This window comes from Poecilia formosa, unplaced genomic scaffold, assembly GCF_000485575.1.
Source record: "Poecilia formosa unplaced genomic scaffold, Poecilia_formosa-5.1.2 Scaffold13, whole genome shotgun sequence".
Classification (NCBI taxonomy): domain Eukaryota; kingdom Metazoa; phylum Chordata; class Actinopteri; order Cyprinodontiformes; family Poeciliidae; genus Poecilia; species Poecilia formosa.
The window spans coordinates 4,501,462-4,520,407 of NW_006799952.1; the positions used below are offsets into that span (position 1 = coordinate 4,501,462).

At 38.6% G+C, this 18,946-nt stretch overlaps 1 protein-coding gene across 15 annotated transcripts in view; it reads left to right on the forward strand.

Annotated features, from left to right (window-relative positions):
- Positions 1-18,946, forward strand: part of mef2aa (myocyte enhancer factor 2aa) — a 72,607-nt gene that overhangs the window by 25,969 nt on the left and 27,692 nt on the right. For all 15 annotated transcript variants that reach the window (XM_016668210.1, XM_016668219.1, XM_016668211.1 and 12 more), the window contains one exon: positions 9,781-9,984. In XM_016668210.1, the coding sequence (XP_016523696.1) occupies positions 9,781-9,984 (204 nt within the window). The remainder of the gene's footprint in view (positions 1-9,780; positions 9,985-18,946) is intronic.

Below are 18,946 nucleotides of genomic sequence, written 5' to 3' on the forward strand. Positions count from 1 at the left end.
TCTATTTGCAGATCTAGAAATTGAACAACTTATCTTCATAGATTCAACAATGAAGTCTATCAGTTAAATGAGTTATTGAAAACGCAGGGAGACATGAAGTTAAAAAGATTATGTTAAAGTACGACAGATCTTAACCAGAAAAATTATCTGTAATGTTGTATAAATACATGTTGTATTGTGAATCCAAACAGACGTAGAGTATATATTTTTTTATGTTCTGACATGTAGAAAATGAGTTTTCCATTAAAATGTATTTTTGCCTTTAAATCCTTTTGCTGATTTAAATGTTTGAGAAATTATTATGGAAATAGCTGGCTAAATCGCTCCTTCCTTTAAAAGCTCTTGTTTCCAGACTTTTTTTTTTCAAGCCTGGAAACAAAAAGACAAGATACCAAAATATCCCATAATTTCTGGATACTGTGTAAAAAAGTACCAGTATTCAAGAAATTCCTATTTCAGTATGTTGGAATAATGAAGAATGTTTCATTTTCTCAGTATACATCTGTATCTTCAGTTTACTGTCTGAAAGTCACCGTTTTCTTCAGCTTGCCTCGCCACCTTGGACCAGAGTTCAGCAGCTGTCACGGTGTATCTAAACAGACAAACCTCCCTCCCCAACGTCCCAGCCAGCTGAACAGGAACCATGACATTTCATTGTCAGTGCGGTCGTATTTACAGACTCGATTCCCCTGCCACTCTGCAATTTCAACTGGAGAACTTGATGAGGCAGCAGGAGTGCCGTGCTGCAGAGGGGCCTCGTGGTGAAGGAATGGACTGTGGGTACTTGGTAGGGCTCGTCCCCCAGGTCCCGGCGGCATGGCTGGGCCCCATATTTGCTGGAACTCTATGTGTCTGAAGCTATTTGGTAGCAATTAGGTGCAGCCACTGTAGCACAGCACCCTCTCATTTGCAGGGTGGGGTCAGAGGGACACGCAGCGCCCATCTTTGTCTTGGCCGCATTGGCTTTGGCTGGCCGCAAAGGAAGGGAACGCTGGAATTCTCTCTTGTCCGCTCACGATAAATATAAAATCCTGAACAGCAAAGCACTGCATAAAAAAACAAGGTCTTTTGGATATCTGCAGCAAGAAAAGTATGTTTAACTGCAGTCAATTTTGCTTAAGATGAAGATTAGAGGACACTTGCTGTTTTTATATCACTTTTTGAAAACGCATTTGTTATCGTATTTAAATACAGCAGACACACTGTCAGGACCAATATATGGCATGATACAAGTTGCTTCAATGCTACTCTGACCACGATGTTTTTTGCAACCATTATCAAAGAAATTCAGCCAAGTGTGGCACAAAGAATCCAGAATGTGGCCCAATTATCAGTGTAACACCTGGCTTTAGTCTGTACACGTTATGCAGAAACCTGTGAGATGTTAAAACAAACAGGAAGGAGATAATGTTATGGGAAAACAGGTTGGTATCTAAATTGCTGAGGAAGCCAATTAACTCTTCTGTTGATCCATTTATTGCAGACAGTCTTTATGAGGAAAGTGCAGACACTTTTTCTACATTGCTTCACCTAAGATAGGATGTGCAGGGAGGAAAAAAAAATAGAAATTGCTTATTATTAATGTGTTCCAAAAGCCTAGTATTTTCATCAGATTTTAAATGTCTGTGTATAATCAGCACAACGCAGGCAATTCAGCTCGCATTTAGGTAATTTTAGCTGGCACAGCAGAAAGTTGGCCGTGACAATAGGCTGCTGTGCTAAAATAAAGCTTTGGTATTAAGTGATATATGTGTGCACATCGCTCTCCTCCTTTTTTTTTTCTTTTTTTTTTCTGTGGGCCATAAAGCACACAGTGCCATCTCCCTGGGGCATGCTCCTAACCAGGAGGGGGAAAGCCATTTGCATGCGGTCTTCAGTGTCTGAAGACAGTTTAAATCTTTTTGCCTCTCTGCTTTTAACTTTTATTACTCCAGCACTTTAAATAAAAAAAAAATACTTAAGTAGGCCATTTGTGCTGTATTCATTTTCCATACAAGACACTGTCGACAATAACACTGCACCAACAGGACAACAAACTGCAGCTCTTGTCACAATTAATACAATTATTTTGATGATTAAAGTCATTTCACAATAATGGTAATGGTAGGTAATAAAGGGTAATTCCTACTGCATATGGTGGGGTACTGCAAAAGTGACGGGCCTAACCAAATTCATCAGCTGGCCTTAATGCCAGATAAGAGTCATATCAGGTTCACTTTTGTTTCAATCAATTAATACAATCATAGCACTCTGATTTGTCCATCTTCTTTCGGGAATTAGTGTTTCTTCCTAAAGGAACAGTCCTAAATAAACACAGTTCCAGCCTCAGGAAGGGCAACAGTGGGGAGAGAGTCCCACTCTGTCCAACTTCACTGTCCTTTAAGTGGAATCAGAAGGACCAACCACACATCCGGTGTTTTCCACCGTGCATGGATTCTGGAGGGACTGTCAATGTCTGGATCTGTTTTAAAGCAGAAATGATGCTGGAGAGGTGCAGAGGAGTCATTAGTCTTCTTAGTTAGAGTAAACGTTGGTGAAGCCTAGTGAGCGGTGTCTAGTGATGTCCTCTGGATGCCATTAAGCTGGCTCACTGGGGGTAATTGTCCAAGTCATTAAAAGTTTGATGATTTTGCTTCTGGGTGGTGGGTTGCCTGCCCTTGCTGGTGCTCATTTTGGATTTTGCCCCAGTAAGGCAGCTCCCTGGTGGCACATTCAGGGTTGCTCTCTCTTACTCACTCTCGAGGGAGCAACAAAGAACACACCTCCTGATTCTCAGCTTTCACCTTTTCTCAAAGTTCTTTGCATGACAGGTAAAATATAAAATAACTAAAAAAAAAAACAACAAAAAAAACACAAAGGCAAACTGTCCGGTGTGACAACCACTGCATTTGTGAGCGTTTTTAATGATATTCATTTGTTCTGTAAAGCTGTGCTGATAAAGCTGGTCTCCTTATGGGATAAAAAAAAACAAAAAAAAAAACACATGAATACATATGTGAGCGTGATTAAGCACATATTAATCTAGGAATCATATATATGTATGTTTTGTGTTTTAGAACACTGAAGTAAGATGAAGAACACATACATTTCCTTGTGAAACCCTGAGTATAATTGTCGAATAGTAAAGGACTAAAATTATGTAGATTTTTCTAGTCACATTGAGCAATACAAATCAAACAAATCATTTTGCTAGTCTCCTACATTCATACCCAATACCATTTTTTGACAAGTGGTGGGGAAACTGGAATCATAGTTACAACCTGCTTATTACCAGGCTAAGCTTCCTGCTGACGTGCACACATTGCCCTGGGATCACAATGACGAGGCAATCCTCACTTTACAAAGAAAAACCTAAAGCTCTGCTTGTGACATTTTTTATCCAAGAATTAGACAAACTGCGTTTAATTTCACGTTTAACAAAAGCAGACAATGTGTTGTGTAAGGTACAATGGGAAGCATGTCTTTGACATGTGGGAATTATATTTTAAGTAACATGCAAAACATATGTTTCACATATGGAAATTAATTTAATTTTGCAACGTGAAACATGTGGGGCAATCTAGTCACGTGTGAAATGTTTTCATATGAAGAGTCTTTTTTGTAGTAACATCTAATAGTGTGTCAAACTTGGACATTTTGATGTATCTTGGAGCCAGTGCTTGCTCTAGTTATGAGTCAGTGGGGTTTGCTATTTGTTTGATTTCTAACTACCATTACCAATGCATGCCAGTACCATTATTGTTTCCACTTTATATTTTCGAGTTCACAAATATATCTTCTACAGATCATATGGACCCTACTGGTCCCAAATTGGTTGGAATTTCTTCTGTGAGAGACTTGCTGTTTTTCTGACTGGAAAGCCGCAATATCTGACTTCTAAATGCAAAGGCAGTGTGACATTATGATGCACCTTGACATGTAAAACATGTGAGAAAACGTTCTACATGTCAAACAGTTGACAAAGGTTTTCCACATTTAAAATCTATTTTTAAAGGTTTTGTTGGCTCTAGTGGCCTTTATTTGAAAGTAATCCAACAGGAAAGAGGGTAATGAGAGAGGAGGAAGACATGTGGCAAATGTCTCAAGGCCGTGAATCGAACCTGCGACTACCGCCACGAGGACTAAGGCCTCCATATGTGGGTCATGCTTTGCCACTGTGACACCACAGCACCCCACATTTAAAATCTTTTTCACATTTTCTTCACACTTTTATAATGAAGTATTTGAAGGGAGATATGACAAGTCCAAAAAGAAAGCAAAATCATGCCAGCACATAGAGCCGTTTATTCTTCTGCTGAAATTTGCATATTGGCAAGATGCATTTATTTTTAAATGAATAAATTAATTATTGCAACACATCTGCTTATTGCCAATGTGTGATCCCTAAATTGCATCATCCTCTTTTGATCCAAATCCAAAATATTTCCAGGAATCCTGCTAACATTTGGGTAGCTAGCATGTCATCCTCTCCTCTGTACATGATCGGCCAGAGCTACTGTAGGTTTCAAGGTTAATAGCACCCTCTGGTTGAGGGCCTCCGAGCCCAAACTTGTCCACATGGGGATCCTGAGGCTGTCCTCTCTCCCAGAGAGATCTGATCAGGGCAGACATTCGCGGTGGCCCTGGCTTGTCTCCCAAGCGTGCACGCTCTGGCGTTGCAGAGCCAGGGCAGCAGCCACAGGGTCCAGGTCACCCTGCCAGCTGGTGCCAGATCTCATTGTCTCTCAAGCTCCTCTCTTGTCTGCTGTCAGGGTCGTCAAAGGTGACATGAGGTTCTAATAAGGCTGCTAGCTCCTTGCCCTCTCTGTAGGTGTTAGTGAATCAGGCATCTCCTGCCATGCCCCGATCACAGCTGCACTCTCAGTCCCAGATGTCTTGTTTGTCATCTTGGCACCGTTGCTCAAGGATAGACATTGATAGACCCTTTGATTGACACATCAGTTTTTTGTGAATGTGTGTCTGGGCTTGTTGTAGTATATGGCATATGTATCATTTTCTGGTGGAGGAATTTCTATAAGAGTGTGTCAGATTTTTAGAATATCTTAGTTCGTAGAAAGTAAAGGTGTATGTGAATTACTACATTTAAGAAAAATAGGAAAAAATCCTTCGAGAGAAACAAGACTCCTAACTACTGCAGAAAAATCTATTGCATACAGACTTTGACAAAAAATGCAAACATCCTGTAATCTGCTCTTAAATAAACTAAGCTACCAATATGAATAAAATCTCTGTAAAAGCTCTTTGTGGTGTTGCGGAACTTGGGAAGATGGTGGAAATGCGAAAACGTGTGAATTAAAATCAGAATTACCACCTTATCTTGACACTGTGAATGTTTCTGAGCTTTCAGCCTCACGACTCACTGATCTGTCTGATAATGACCATAAGTTGGAATCACTCCAGCTCATTGTAAGTTTGAATGTGATATTTCCCTTCTAATTTGCACTGACATTTGACTTCCCAGAAGAACTGTAAGCTGCGCAAGATCAGTGTGCGGTGGAGCTTTATAATCCTGAAGCCAAACATTTCTTTGTAAAATTACATGAATTAGTCAGGGAGCTCGACTACATTCGCACCACATTTTTTGCATATGGGCGACTCAGTTTTTTTTTTTTTTCTTTTTAAACCACATCGAGCGTCTCTGTGGGAGTCTTTGAGTTGGTGAACCATAGGAAAGCTTTACCCGTAAACCTCCCACTTGACCTCAAGGATGTCTGTGGTTTTCCACTGTCGCACCAGTCATCTGAGGTGAGATGGGGGTGGATGGAGGTTATATTTGCAAATGTTGGAGAGCTTTGATGAAACAAAGCCAGACTTCTTAGACAGTTGTCAGAATGAGAAAAACGGAGGCAAATGAAGACAGCACAATATAAATACGTAGCTGCATGTGAGTAATATCACTCTTATGTTTCATGTCACAGTTACCAGAAACTGTATTTCTGTACAGACAGAATATCTGAGGATGGGGTAAGGAATCAAGAATTAGCAGGTGTCAGAGCAACTGCTCAGGTTAAAATGGAGCTGTGCCTGGGTCAGGAACCCTGCACTCAGCACTCTGCTATGCATCCAGGTGGAACAAAGTCCTCGCTCAGCGTCTCATCCTGGGCTTCCTGCTGAAAGGTGACATCTCCTCGGCTTAACGGCAACATTCATCTACTAAAGAGCACACAATTTGTTAATCGTTTCCCCACATGGCAGGCCCTGCTTTCTAGTTGGTTAGGCAAATAAACAAATTTGCAAGCAGATGAATGAGCGAGTTGGTAGCTCCAGGGTTCAGTTATAAGAGATTAGAGGTCAGAGCCAAAGTTAGCCCAACGGTTGTAAGAGACCCTAAGGAGAATTTTACCTCCACCTCCCGTAAGGCCCACCATCCACCACAGCATCACTGGCCTCCTGTTCACATTGTTCATCCTTGATTTTACTGCTTATTTTCTAATGCATTCTACTGTCAATGACATTTGATATTGTATTTACAAGCAAAAAAAGACTAGATCGGTTATTTGCCGATCTGTTTACAAAATCCGTTACATGTACATACTTTATTTCCTAGCTAAGACACGAGCAGGAGGAATTATTGAATTAACTTTAATAGGTTACTTTTATGAAGGTTTTCCTGATTACGTTGGCAACTGGTACATTTGTCAACCTGTCCTGCATGAGTCCAAGTTCTCCTGGGCTCTTGAAGGTCCACGTTTTCAAAGTGAAGCTGGCTCTTCACAGACTCCTGTGTCCAAGTATATTATTGGAAAGTTCAGTGGGAGTAAAAAATGTGTGGTAGAAAAAAAGTGCACAGCCTTAAGAGGATTGTGAAGAAAAGCTTATTTGAGAGCTTGTGGAAGATTCAGAAACCATGGACTATTGCGTGAGTCTTTGGTTCAGGGACCACTAGACAGAAGTATACAGGATATGGACTGCGACTGCTGTAGCTTGTATTGAGCCAGAGACAAAGTGTCTTGTCTAGACTAAGGAGAAAAAAGGACTGGACTGTTGCTCAGTGGACCCAAGTTCTCAGTTTAGATGAAAGCATTTTTTATTTTGTTTGGAAATAAACAGGTGCAGAATCCAAGCTTCTTGTGTGAAGCTTCCATAGTTACTGACAATTTAAGGAAGCATATTGTTGATGTCTCTGACGTTTGAAGTCAGATGGAAATACTTTACTTCAGTACAGCAGTTCAAATCTTTTTTTTTTAATTGTTCATGTGATATTGTCATTTTCTGAGGAAACTAATTTGGGTTTTCATTTGTTGTAGGCCATAACCATCAAAATTATACACAACATGTATCAATCTGTGTTAATGTTTAAACACAAGGTATGAGTATCACTTCTTGAATTAAATTAGTAAAAAAAAAAATAACCTTTTGATTCTAGTTTAAGTCATTAAGATTCCCCATTACCGTCGGCTGGCCGGTGTTAGAGCAGGAGATTCACCAAGTAGTTTGAAACAGAGCAGAAACTCAATGTGCCATGTCCTGTTTAAGACCCCCACGCCCAAACCTCATGCTGTGTGCTCCTTTAAAGCATCAGCAGAATGAAATGCACAGTTCTGTTTTTGTTCAGCAAATGTCATTTTAGAATTTGGTTTGTCAGATTAGTACACTGAATAGAGAATGATAAAAGGACAGGCTCTTCTGTGTCCCCGAAAGGAATAATGGTGCTTTGTAATTACCTGCGGTGTGGAAAATTTGAAATTCGTTTATCACAGCTGGACTGACCCCACTGCCTCTGCGGTCGTAGACAAACTCTGTGACACAGAGTCCACACTGTGTTTTATATCAGTTATGAAAACAGGAGAAAAACGGGAAGCTGCAGCCAATTAAGGTCAAGCAAAGCCCGATCATCTGCTCAACTCCTCTATTAGTAGGTCAGTGGATATGATGGAGTACAGACCCATACGCCACTCTGTGTCTATAAAGCATAACATTTTATATATTTATTTGGATTCACTCCACAAAGTAAAGGTCCAATATACCAAGAGTATGGTTTAGATGTTTTTTTTTTTTTTTTTGCCAACAGCTAAAGGAGAAAACAAGTTTGTTTGCCTTGTCCATCTTTGTAAGTTAGTTTCTGGTTTTAGAAATGAATGCAGTCGCTCTGTAAGGAGGTGGTGAAACATAATGACATATGTGAATGGGTCAGAGGCAACCACAGAGCTGCAGAGATACAGAACGGAGAATCACTTTGCAGAGAGGGTTGCGTTACTGTTGGAGTGATGTATGACCCAAAGTCCCATCTGACTGCTCGTGTTACACGGCTTATTCTGCACTACAGTGATAGCTTTCCGTACATGGAGTCAGGGGCCACAGTAATGTATGGACCCGTGCTGCTGCCAAAGGTCTGACTCAGCTTGCTTACTCTGACCTCTGGCCTGATAACTAGATGTTTCAGACATGCAATATGTTATTCCAATCACAGCAAAGCATGGCTGAGCTTGTTAGTGGCCATCTTGTTTGCTGCAGTATTGCTATAAATTTGATCATGGTCAAATGTAATTTAGAAACTTTTCTATCTTACGTGAGTGCAGATATTATGTTTTTCTGACATTCAAAACATGTCTGGATGATGGCCTGCAATACTAATATTGTCTAAAAAGAAGAACAAATTCACAAAATCTTTATCATTTACATAGATAAAAGTGCCTTACATATTCAGGTTGGAGTAATATGTCCAGTAATATGTCTTCTACACACAAGGGCACATTAACAAAGCATCAATTTTGTTCAGTAATTTAATTCACGAGATTTTGATTTATTTGATTTTTTGCTTTAGACATTTATGTTTGTACCTAATGAAAACCTAAAGTTCAGTTAGTCAGAATATTATAATCTTACATATGATGACGTGTAAAACTCGTGTAAGACTTTTTACAGAAAAGTGTAAAGCTCCTGAAGAGTATGTCCGTGTACTATAAGTTGTATGCATTCAGAACTTAAGTAGGATTCCTTTTTTCACAAATTACTGCATTAGGGTGTTGTTCCATGGAGGAAATCAACATGTGGCCCTGCTGAGGTGTTACGGAAGCCCATCCTGCTCTAATGGGGCCTTTGTCTTGTCTCATATTTCTGGTGAAAGTACTCCATAGACTCTCATTTACAGTGGCATTGTGGCAGATGTCACTACTTTTGGCAGCATGGGCAAACGGCAAGTCCAGCTGAAAAAAGGAAGTCATCATTTCCATAAACCCTGTCACAGGAGACACATTTTCTGTGGTGACTTTGGACTTGATAAAGATAGAACATGGTGCACCAACATCTGGAGTGTGACATTGTCCATCAAATCGTTACTGACTGTGAAAACTTCACTCTAGACCCACTCAGTTGACTCTTCTAAGCTATTGAATGGTTAAAATCCACTTATAGTCAATATGTTACATTACAGTTTCTTAGAAGCTAAATTTTGAGTTTTCCTTAGCCATAAACCACAATTTTTAGTGTTGGAGGAAATAAACTCTTGGAAAATTTTACTCTGTGTGATGAATCTATATTATATGACTTTCTTATGACATAGTAATGATATTCTGATTCATATTCTTTAAATGAATTCTAATTTGAATGCAATGGGGAGAGTTGTGGTTGCATTTCTGCATTTGCTTAACGACGTTGTTATTCCTTTTAAAGATGAATTTCTGCTTCGGTTTGTATGAAAAATTATTTACACCTGTTCAAATTTTACAGGTACATCTTAACTGTCTGATTAAATTTACTTTGATCCCCCTTTTCAGTGAGAGAAATTGTTTTTTTTTTTCTCTCTCTGATGGATGGTTTTGTTTTGTGTCCCTTCTGCAGGTTACCTTCACAAAGAGGAAGTTCGGCCTGATGAAAAAGGCCTACGAGCTGAGCGTACTGTGTGACTGCGAGATAGCCCTCATCATTTTCAACAGCTCTAACAAACTGTTCCAGTATGCCAGCACAGACATGGACAAAGTGTTGCTGAAATACACAGAGTACAATGAGCCCCATGAGAGCAGAACCAACTCTGACATTGTAGAGGTGAGTGGGAATTCTCCCCCCCCCCCCTTTATGATTTATTACTCAAAACCTGCGTTCAGACTCATTAGATTGGGACCACATTAATAATTTCAGGGCTGGAATCCGATTTTAAAATATGTTCATTTCTGGAGCATGGCTTGCCGTGTAAATACTGCAAGAGTAGATAAACAAGTCAGGAAGAAGTAACAATTTCCTTCTAGTCATCACACAGATAGGGAACAGGAGGTCTGTGCTCCCTGATAAGTTCGGCTTCTCTTGTGTGAGTCAACGGACAAGAAAAACCTATCTGCACAGGCATGCCTGCAGTCGCTCCTGACCACCAGTGCTGACCTCCAGTGTTTCCCTTAGATATTGTACCTTTAGAGCTCAGGAGCCAGGCGGCTTCTCAGCACACTTAGTCATCAAACCAGTTGCTGCTGTATTTTTAGCAGAAACACACTTTATAGCATATTCTTCAATGCTCTGTGGAGAGCACTTGGGTTTCCTGGCAACTCCTGCCTGCCTGGTGACTACCGGAAGAGTAAGCCACTTGTTATGCCAGTGTACAGAATTGTCAGCCAAAAGTGTTAAAGCCAGAGTAAATAAGAATAATTAGGGACGCATACTGTTCCAAATATCTTGCACTGGCACGTGTGTGGTTTTATCATTTCAACTCAAGATCTGCTTTCTTTAAAGGGGCCGATATCTTCATTCTGACTGCATGAAAGAAGACACAATGAATGTTATTGCCTATTGATAAAATCACGACAGTCAGTGTTAAATTAACCATTAATCTTTATTGCCACTACCTCAAGTGCCCTTCGAGTGCAGAGTAAGACACTTTCTATTAGATACAGAACGCTGCTCCATGCCTGCACTGTTTTTACTGCCACCTGCCCACTACACGTGCAGAACTCGCATTGCCGCTGCACAATTAACAGACTTTGAGAGTTTAAGATGGCTGAGATTTGAAAAAAGGGAAAAATTCAAGAATCCTTGGTTTCAAAAGACTCTCACTTGGAGGAATTAGTGAAATTGCATGCAGTATAAAGAAGTCAGCTGCAGCCCATTATCTTTTATTTATGCCGCTTCTGCTTGTGAATTACCTGCTTGGCAGAGCTGCAGAAGAGTGTTCTGGCATCCTCATGTAGTCACTTCTCCATCAGGGGCCCTCCAAGCAGAGTAGAGGTTCACCTGCATAAAAGATACATGGATACATACCTTATGTAACAGTGACCACAAAGTAGTTTTTGCTGTGACTCTAAAACCTTTATTTATTTTCTTTGAGAAAAGACTTGCTCAATATTGAGTTTTATAGTGATAGAAACATTCGGTGTATTCCCGATCAAAATGTAAATATTTCTTCTCTGCATGCAGTCATGTGATAAAAATAGGACATCTCATTAAATATGCAGTTCTTTCAAAATAAATGTTCACATATTGATGTCCCGCCTTTCTAAGATTTCATAAGACGGCTCTTGACTTAACCACGGTGCTCACTGTCCATTCAACAGCACACTAAACTAAATGTCTGAGTTTCAAACAGCTTAAGCCTCCTACAAAACGTTGAAGAATATCATGTGCATAAGTCATGTTTTTTTTTTCTGTTTTTGTTGTTTTTTTACATGGTGACTAGCTGCAACAGAAATTTTTCACAGAGAAATGGAAAACAAAACATTTCAACAGCTTTTGGCCATTGAAAACGTATCACTTGTAATCACTACATATAACTCAAATTAGACTACCAAGAGAGACACAAAGTCAATAATTTGCATTTCTTTCATTTCCACAAAAAGTATTCAACCTTAGATTATAAAAAATAATACAAAAATATTAAATACTTAATATTATAATTTGCAAAATAAAAGTAGAATTACCACACTAATTGTCCAAGTTTATTTATTCATTCCATCTTTTAACTGTAGTACTGTTTGTGATTAGTTATGTGATTATGCTTCACGTAAATAATAGACCTTATATTTGCTTGCTAAATAAATCCTTTTAATTTTATTCCATTATGGAAATCAGATCATCCTTCATTTGCATTAATAGAGGCATATTCCAGCCATTCAGAATATGGCGGAATATTTAATATTCAACTGTTCAGTCTTTTCAACATTAGTCTTCAAATCCAGACCTTTAGGGATGGTGTCCTGTGACACTTAGATGTGCTCCTGGTACAACACACCTGAATAAAATGGCTGAATTACCTCCTCAGCATGCAATCAAGTTCTCCACAGTGCTGTTACTGACCTCATTATTTGACTCATTTGCTGAAGCAGAGAGACATCTAAAAGTTACAGGACGCCAGCCCTTTAGGACTGGAGTTGAAGACCTCTGCTTTACAGTGACATTGCAGCAGAGGTGAGATTGTATTGGCTGCTTCTACATCAGTGGCCTCAAACTCCAGTCCTCAAGCGCCAGTGCACTGCAACTTTTAGATATATGTGCTCTGCTGAAGAGATGCCTGGCTCCAGTATTAGCTCATTAGCAGAGCTCTATAGAACCTGTCTGCATGTTCATGAAGCAGTTTCGTCATTTAATTCAAGGGTGTTGGACAAGAGACACATCTAAAAGATTCAGGACTTTGGATTCGAGGACTGCAGCTTCTACATAACAAAACCAAATAAATACGTTAATAACGGAGAGTTACATCAGCCTGTTTAAATTTTGTCCACACAAACTCAGCTGGAACCACTTTGAAATGACAAATAACGCTGTGCCGGCTTCAGGTGGCGTTTTGTCAGTACATTGCAGTTCCTGTCTAAATCTAGTTAACCCTCTGTCTGAGCTGCACACTGAGACTTTCCTGTTGCAGTTCAGCTTGTTATAGAATGTACATTACTGTCAGGAAAAAAATATTTTGGAGAGGCTATAGTAATGGATTGGGAGAAATGCTTAATCTTACATGAAAAAAAAAAAAAAATCTTACTTTAATATGCACCAAATCTCTACACATGCTCGTCTGCTGTATGCTTTTGTGAAGCACATGGCGGAGCTGGAATGTACATGGGGGATGATTTTGCACCAGTGACCCCGAGTTGATTCCTCATTCATTACTGCTGGCTGCTCTCGAGGAAGCGGCCCCTCTCTATAAAAAGGAGAGAACAAGCTGCTGTTGTCTCAGCTCACTCAGCAAACATCTTTGCAAATATGGACAACTAACCTCTGCCTGCTACGTCTGTGGTGAATGTTCAGAAATAAAACGGAACTGAAGAAGTTCAAAGAAGTGTATTTGACAGCATTGGCACGCATATCTTCCCATTTTTGGTCAGCGACAATCTGTTTAGCCCAATATCAAATTGCTCAGTTGCTCACGTCTTTCCCAAATTGGTGCGTCTCCAGAATGGTACACATCTCTGTGCAATTCTCTGAAGAGCCGGTGCACGTGTAGTGATGGGAGGAATCCATCGCTCCCTCATTTATCTGGTGAAATGGGCCTCACATGGGGACACTTACAGTGGACACTTATCTAAATTCTTAAATTGGGTTAAACCAATCTGATCCACGCCAACAAGCATGTGCTCATTTGTCCAGTTTGGGAGGCAACAGCTATTCCCTCTCGCATTTTTTTCCCCTTTTCTTTTCGCCAGTAAGCTCTTTTCCGTGAGAGAAACTAAATCAAAGGTCACATTCCTGCTCAGTAGTACCATCTGTAGATAAAGGCTGAGCTGTGCAGTGTGGGAGAACAGTGTCCATGTTTTCCACAGATGGATGAATGCCTTGGCCACAGTTTGATAACCCAGTGGAGGGCTGTGGACTTTGTCTCAAACTTGGCTCGCAGTCCAAAGCAGAGCAGTAGGTTCAGACTCTTTTCCTAAATGTGTGGTTAACCTTACCAACACTACAGGAAACAAATCAGACAATTTCTTTACATTTCTGTTAGAAACCGGATCTGTTTTAAAAGTCAAAACAGCAGTACAGACCATAATAAAAAAAAATCTAAATGTTTTCCACCTTTCATGAGGCATTTGTGATGCAGATTTCAACTGATAGTGTTATGTGCACTTTTTCAATAGTTGGTATTCTTGGCTACAGATCTAATGATTTAGAGTGGATTTCACTAACCTGAACAAGATTTAGTTTTACTAGTATGATTTCAAGGACATGTACCCATCTGCATCCTATAGCTATAAATAAAGTTTGCAGAGAGGTTATAATGGATCAACAGATCTCATTGTAAAAAGGTATTAGTCAAGAGAAGGGTGCAAAAGTTTCACAGCATTTAATGAGCCAGAATGAAAAGATTTGTCTATAATAGGATAAAAATAGGACAATAGACAATGTACCAGGGAGACTCCCAAAGGCCCACCGCAACATTAATGGATCTGTAGAAATTTCTGTCAGCTATTAGTTTTGTTCAATACCTGATAAAAATGTTTTGTATTTTCCGTATGCCTGGGTCAGGGACTGGGGTTTCAGTGCTAATGCATTTTTTTCCAGGCCTGCCTGAATCTTCGAAAAGCTTGTAGAAAAATGTGTTATCTCCTGATGAAGTGCATTTGAGGATTACAGTGAAACATGGTGGTAGTGACATAGTGGTCTGGGATTGCTTCTTCATGCATTGAAATGCTCCTTCTTGTCAAGGTAGATGAAATTACCAACATTTTTCATTGTGTATGAACATTAACAAAAACAATTGCTTCATTTAAAGATAACCTTAGCTTAATCCAGGGCTAAATTTTTGGGGTCTTTTATAACCAAAATTTAAAAAAATAAAACTTTCCATTATTAAATGAAAGGTTTAATAACATGCATATTTATAAAACTAGGTTAGTGTTATTGTTGTTGTTGTTTTTTTTTTTTCAAATATTCCCATTGTTTTTTATTTTTTTAAAAGTGAATTGGGCAGGATATAACATTAAAAATGATTTATTAAAATGTATCTTTATGATGTCACAAAAAACCCTCCATTTTGACAGGCTTTGTGTGGACTTTTAAAGCCACTGCATCACATTCGAAGCAAATTATATATGAAAGGTTTTACATTTGTTTCTATTGTATTACTTTTATTGAATTCTCTGTATTTCACAAATGAAAATGCTGCTGTTGGCCATTAGATTAATCTAATAATATTTAGCCTTACTCGCCTCTCTGCTCACAACTAATGACATTTTGCTTGAGCTCCACTATAACCTCAGACTGTTCTCCTGCATACGGAAAGAAGGATGTCTGTGTTTCTCTGAAACAAGATGGTAACTTCATAAGCACCATTTGGCATCTCTCCGCCCTCTCTTTGAGCAATTTGGTACAATTAAGGTACATTGTACCGGTTAGGATTAATCAGGTTTGCATGCACACGGGATGAACATTAAGGCGACACTTAATTGTAATCGCATGAAATCAAGGTTGTGAATAGACTTTAACCCAATTTCAGTGAAATACCAATGGCTTTTTCAAACAACCAGACTGGGCTAGATGCAGAGAATTGACATTTCACTGGTCTCCTGTGTGCTTTTACCCTGATGATTTGTGAGAGTAAACATCCTCGAGGTCATTCATAGGGAGATTCGGCCATTGTTGATATGACTGAGAAAAGCAGAGAATTGTCTGTGCTTTTATGACGGGCTGACTTCCGGTCTCACAAGACCAACACAGTGAGAGGAAATGAGCATAAAATTATCAGGTGATTTCCATCAGGTTTTCATATCATTGTCAGCATCAACTTTTGTTAGGAAAGGGTCTGCATTAATAACTTATGTAAATGCAGACTGTTGCTGAATGTCATCTGAGTCAAACTGTTTTCCATCATCTGCGTGATATTTGTCAGATGATGTGGGGAACAATCAGTGCCTTAAATGAGACATGCAGCTCAAAGAAAAAGTAAACATTAATATCAGTGATGGGAGGAATCTGTTTGAAATCTTATGGCTCAATAGGCACCATGAGTTTCAGACAGGAGATATTTATGTTCGTCAATCAAAGACTGAGCTGTGATTAAGGCTCATTTCTGTCTTAATGAATGCAAATTGGCACATCTGCTATGGTGGTCTAGCTGTCCAGACTCTTCAATTAGTGTGATTGATCAATTATCCTCATGCCAGTGGCTCACTAGAAGTGGAGGCTGGGGAATGGGTGAGTTGTGGGGGTTGGGAAAAGAGATGAGGGAGCATAAGAAAAGAAAAACTCCAAAACACACGCTTAATAAATCAGATTTTTATCTTTGTTTAATAGACAGATATGTATCCCAATAGAATTCAGAAAAGCTCTAAGTGCTTTTATACTTATTTTTTTATCATAAATTCTCCTCACATTGCTTTTATGAGCTGATCTGAAATCAGAGGGCTCAAACTGCAGCTGAGCAATTATGATATTACCTAATACGTCTTGTGTTTTGGCATCCCACATCTTGTTTGCACAAACAAATACACTGTTTGCTTTTTAATTTATTCCCTCCTGTCATCAGCAGAATTTCTGATCAAATATTTATAAGATAAAAAAGAGCTCCAGCCTTGCAAATATTTAATAGATCAGCACTCAGTCAACTCTGAAGTCTGTCTGGTGCAGTTTATTTGTGCTGTTGAACAGTGACTAACAATCCTTGCATAATATAGCACTCTGATGATAGTGATAGAATGTGGCTAAGTTCAGTTATAGTTTAAATACTTTGTTTATTTACAGGATATCAAGTCTTTTTGCTTTTTTGCTCTTGTAATTAAATCAATTCCTTCGTCTTTTGGATTGTTCAGACTCAATTTATTTACAGTATTCTGAAGTATAAAGCATGCACTATCTACAACTATTATGGCAGGTCAAAAATTCAACACTCCAATTCTTTACACATATTTAGTACAATTGTCCATGATTTTCTGATAGGTCTCCATAGGCTGTGAACAGCAGAGCCCAGTCTCTTTTTTTCTGCCTCAATTAAAAGAAGAAATAAACTTGTGAGTGCTCTTCATTTCAGATGTGTTAGAGCAGTAGGTTAAATGGATCTAATGTCAGGTCTCCTTAAAACTTCCACCTTCACAGGATTTACTCCTCTTCCCTCATTCACCTGAGTGTAAAGTCACCGTTGCTGTCTGTGTTTCACAGTAGAGCTCTCAGCAGCAGTGACGAGATTTCCACTTTAAGCTAAATCAAATGTCACCACTGTTGACATAGATTTATTAGGTTGATGTTGAATTTCTGAGGCTGTCAATATATATGAAAATGTCTAGCCACCCGTTTTTAATATTACTGAAAATATATGTGTACTTTCGGCTTCTTTGACTTATTGGACTTATATTAAATTTATTTTTACATACAATCACATTCCTCCACAAGTTACTGGCCTTATATAAAGTTTGATTGTAAACATAATGCAATTGAAATATATTAATATTCTTTAATATGTGATATGTCTATATGGTATATGTATTGTTTACCTAGATAAAATTCATATTAAACAGATAATATGTATAGAAACTTTTATTTTACTGGTCAAAAACTCTGGCTTAATCTTATATTCGCTACATGATTTAAACAGTTTGGACATTGTCTGAAATTTTAGGTAAAAGTAACACCTGATAGTTGATGTCAAGTGATTTAGTTAGTCTCTTGATTTTTGGGTGACAAAGTTTCCTGCAGACATCCAGTCCTCTACTGGTCTTATAGTTCATAGTTACACAGTCCAGGCGGTAGACTAGGATTAAAAAAATACATGCAGTATAAAAGTAAAGAAAAACACTAAAACCACATAGCTAAAATATTGTGCAAAACTAAAGCATCAGATGCTGTAATTACATTTTAAGCATTGCAATTTGTGAAATGTTTAATCATTAAAAAGTTGTGTTTGTACCAGGTCATTATATTACTTTTTAACTGGTATTTGAACAGCTCACAATTAGGAATGTGATGTTATGAAATTATTTTTAGGTAGCAAATTTGTTAATAGTATTTTATTAATCGGTGCCATGGACAAATGAACAAACCCACAATACACAACAGGCATTCCAATCTTTTGTTGGGTGAAGAGGGAACTAGAGTGGATTATGGTCCCTATTTCAAAGCTTATGTTTTAGTTACAATTATTTACAATTATTTCATCTGTCCTAACATGCATGAACAAAGTCCAAAATATTTATTTGCTAACAAGTTGAACAGGCCAACCAGGCCATCCCAAAAACTGCAAGCATTCGTTTACAAGTAAGCCCTACAGTAGCTGCTAGACAGGACTTATGTCATTTCCTTTTGCAAGTTATAGGGACAATAAGATCTTTAAAAAGACATTGTTTGCTCAGTTAGAGAAGGCTTTCGTACAGCTATGGTTAACATGTTGTGCTTTCTGGAGGTTAAAACAGCTGCTTTACTTTCAGTTCTTTCTGCTTGTGTCTTGGGTTACACATCTGAGACAATTCCATTGATGAACAATCAAAAGACGCAAGTACAGTGTTTCATTTTAAATTGACAACACTGAATTCTATCACTGTAAACATTAAAATCAGTCACTGTTTCATCTGTACTTCTTTGCACTTTTAAAAGTGTTTCAAAAGAGTTTGGTGGATTCAGTCCTCCAGATCCTTTGAACTAGAATCATATTTTCTGCTGTGCCATGTTATTGCAATGGAGAAGACTGTCACTTGTTGGAATATAAAAACAAAATATATTAAGCTGTTTTTATTTTTTTTGTTGTTTTTTTTTATCTTGAGATGATTTGTTATTAATGCAGCCACATTCAGCTGTCAATGTTTCTGTGATCCTTTTACCGCGTTTTCCTCTCGGCCGAATGTTGTGAAAATGAGCCACTTCCTGTCTACTGTCTGACCTCAGTGTTCAGTGTACCTGGGACAAGACATTTTACCCATAGGTCAGTGTTTCAGTTCAGGTTAGCTCTGGAGTTAGGCAATGTTACAAGTAAAAACAAATACTTTCTGTTCAAACAGCAGTGGTGTGTATTTTTGGAATTTTGTACTAAACAGGCTAAAAATAGACCACAAATGTTGTAGGCAAACAGAATCAGGAGCTTTTCTTGACCGCCTTTCTATTATTTAGATAGATAACA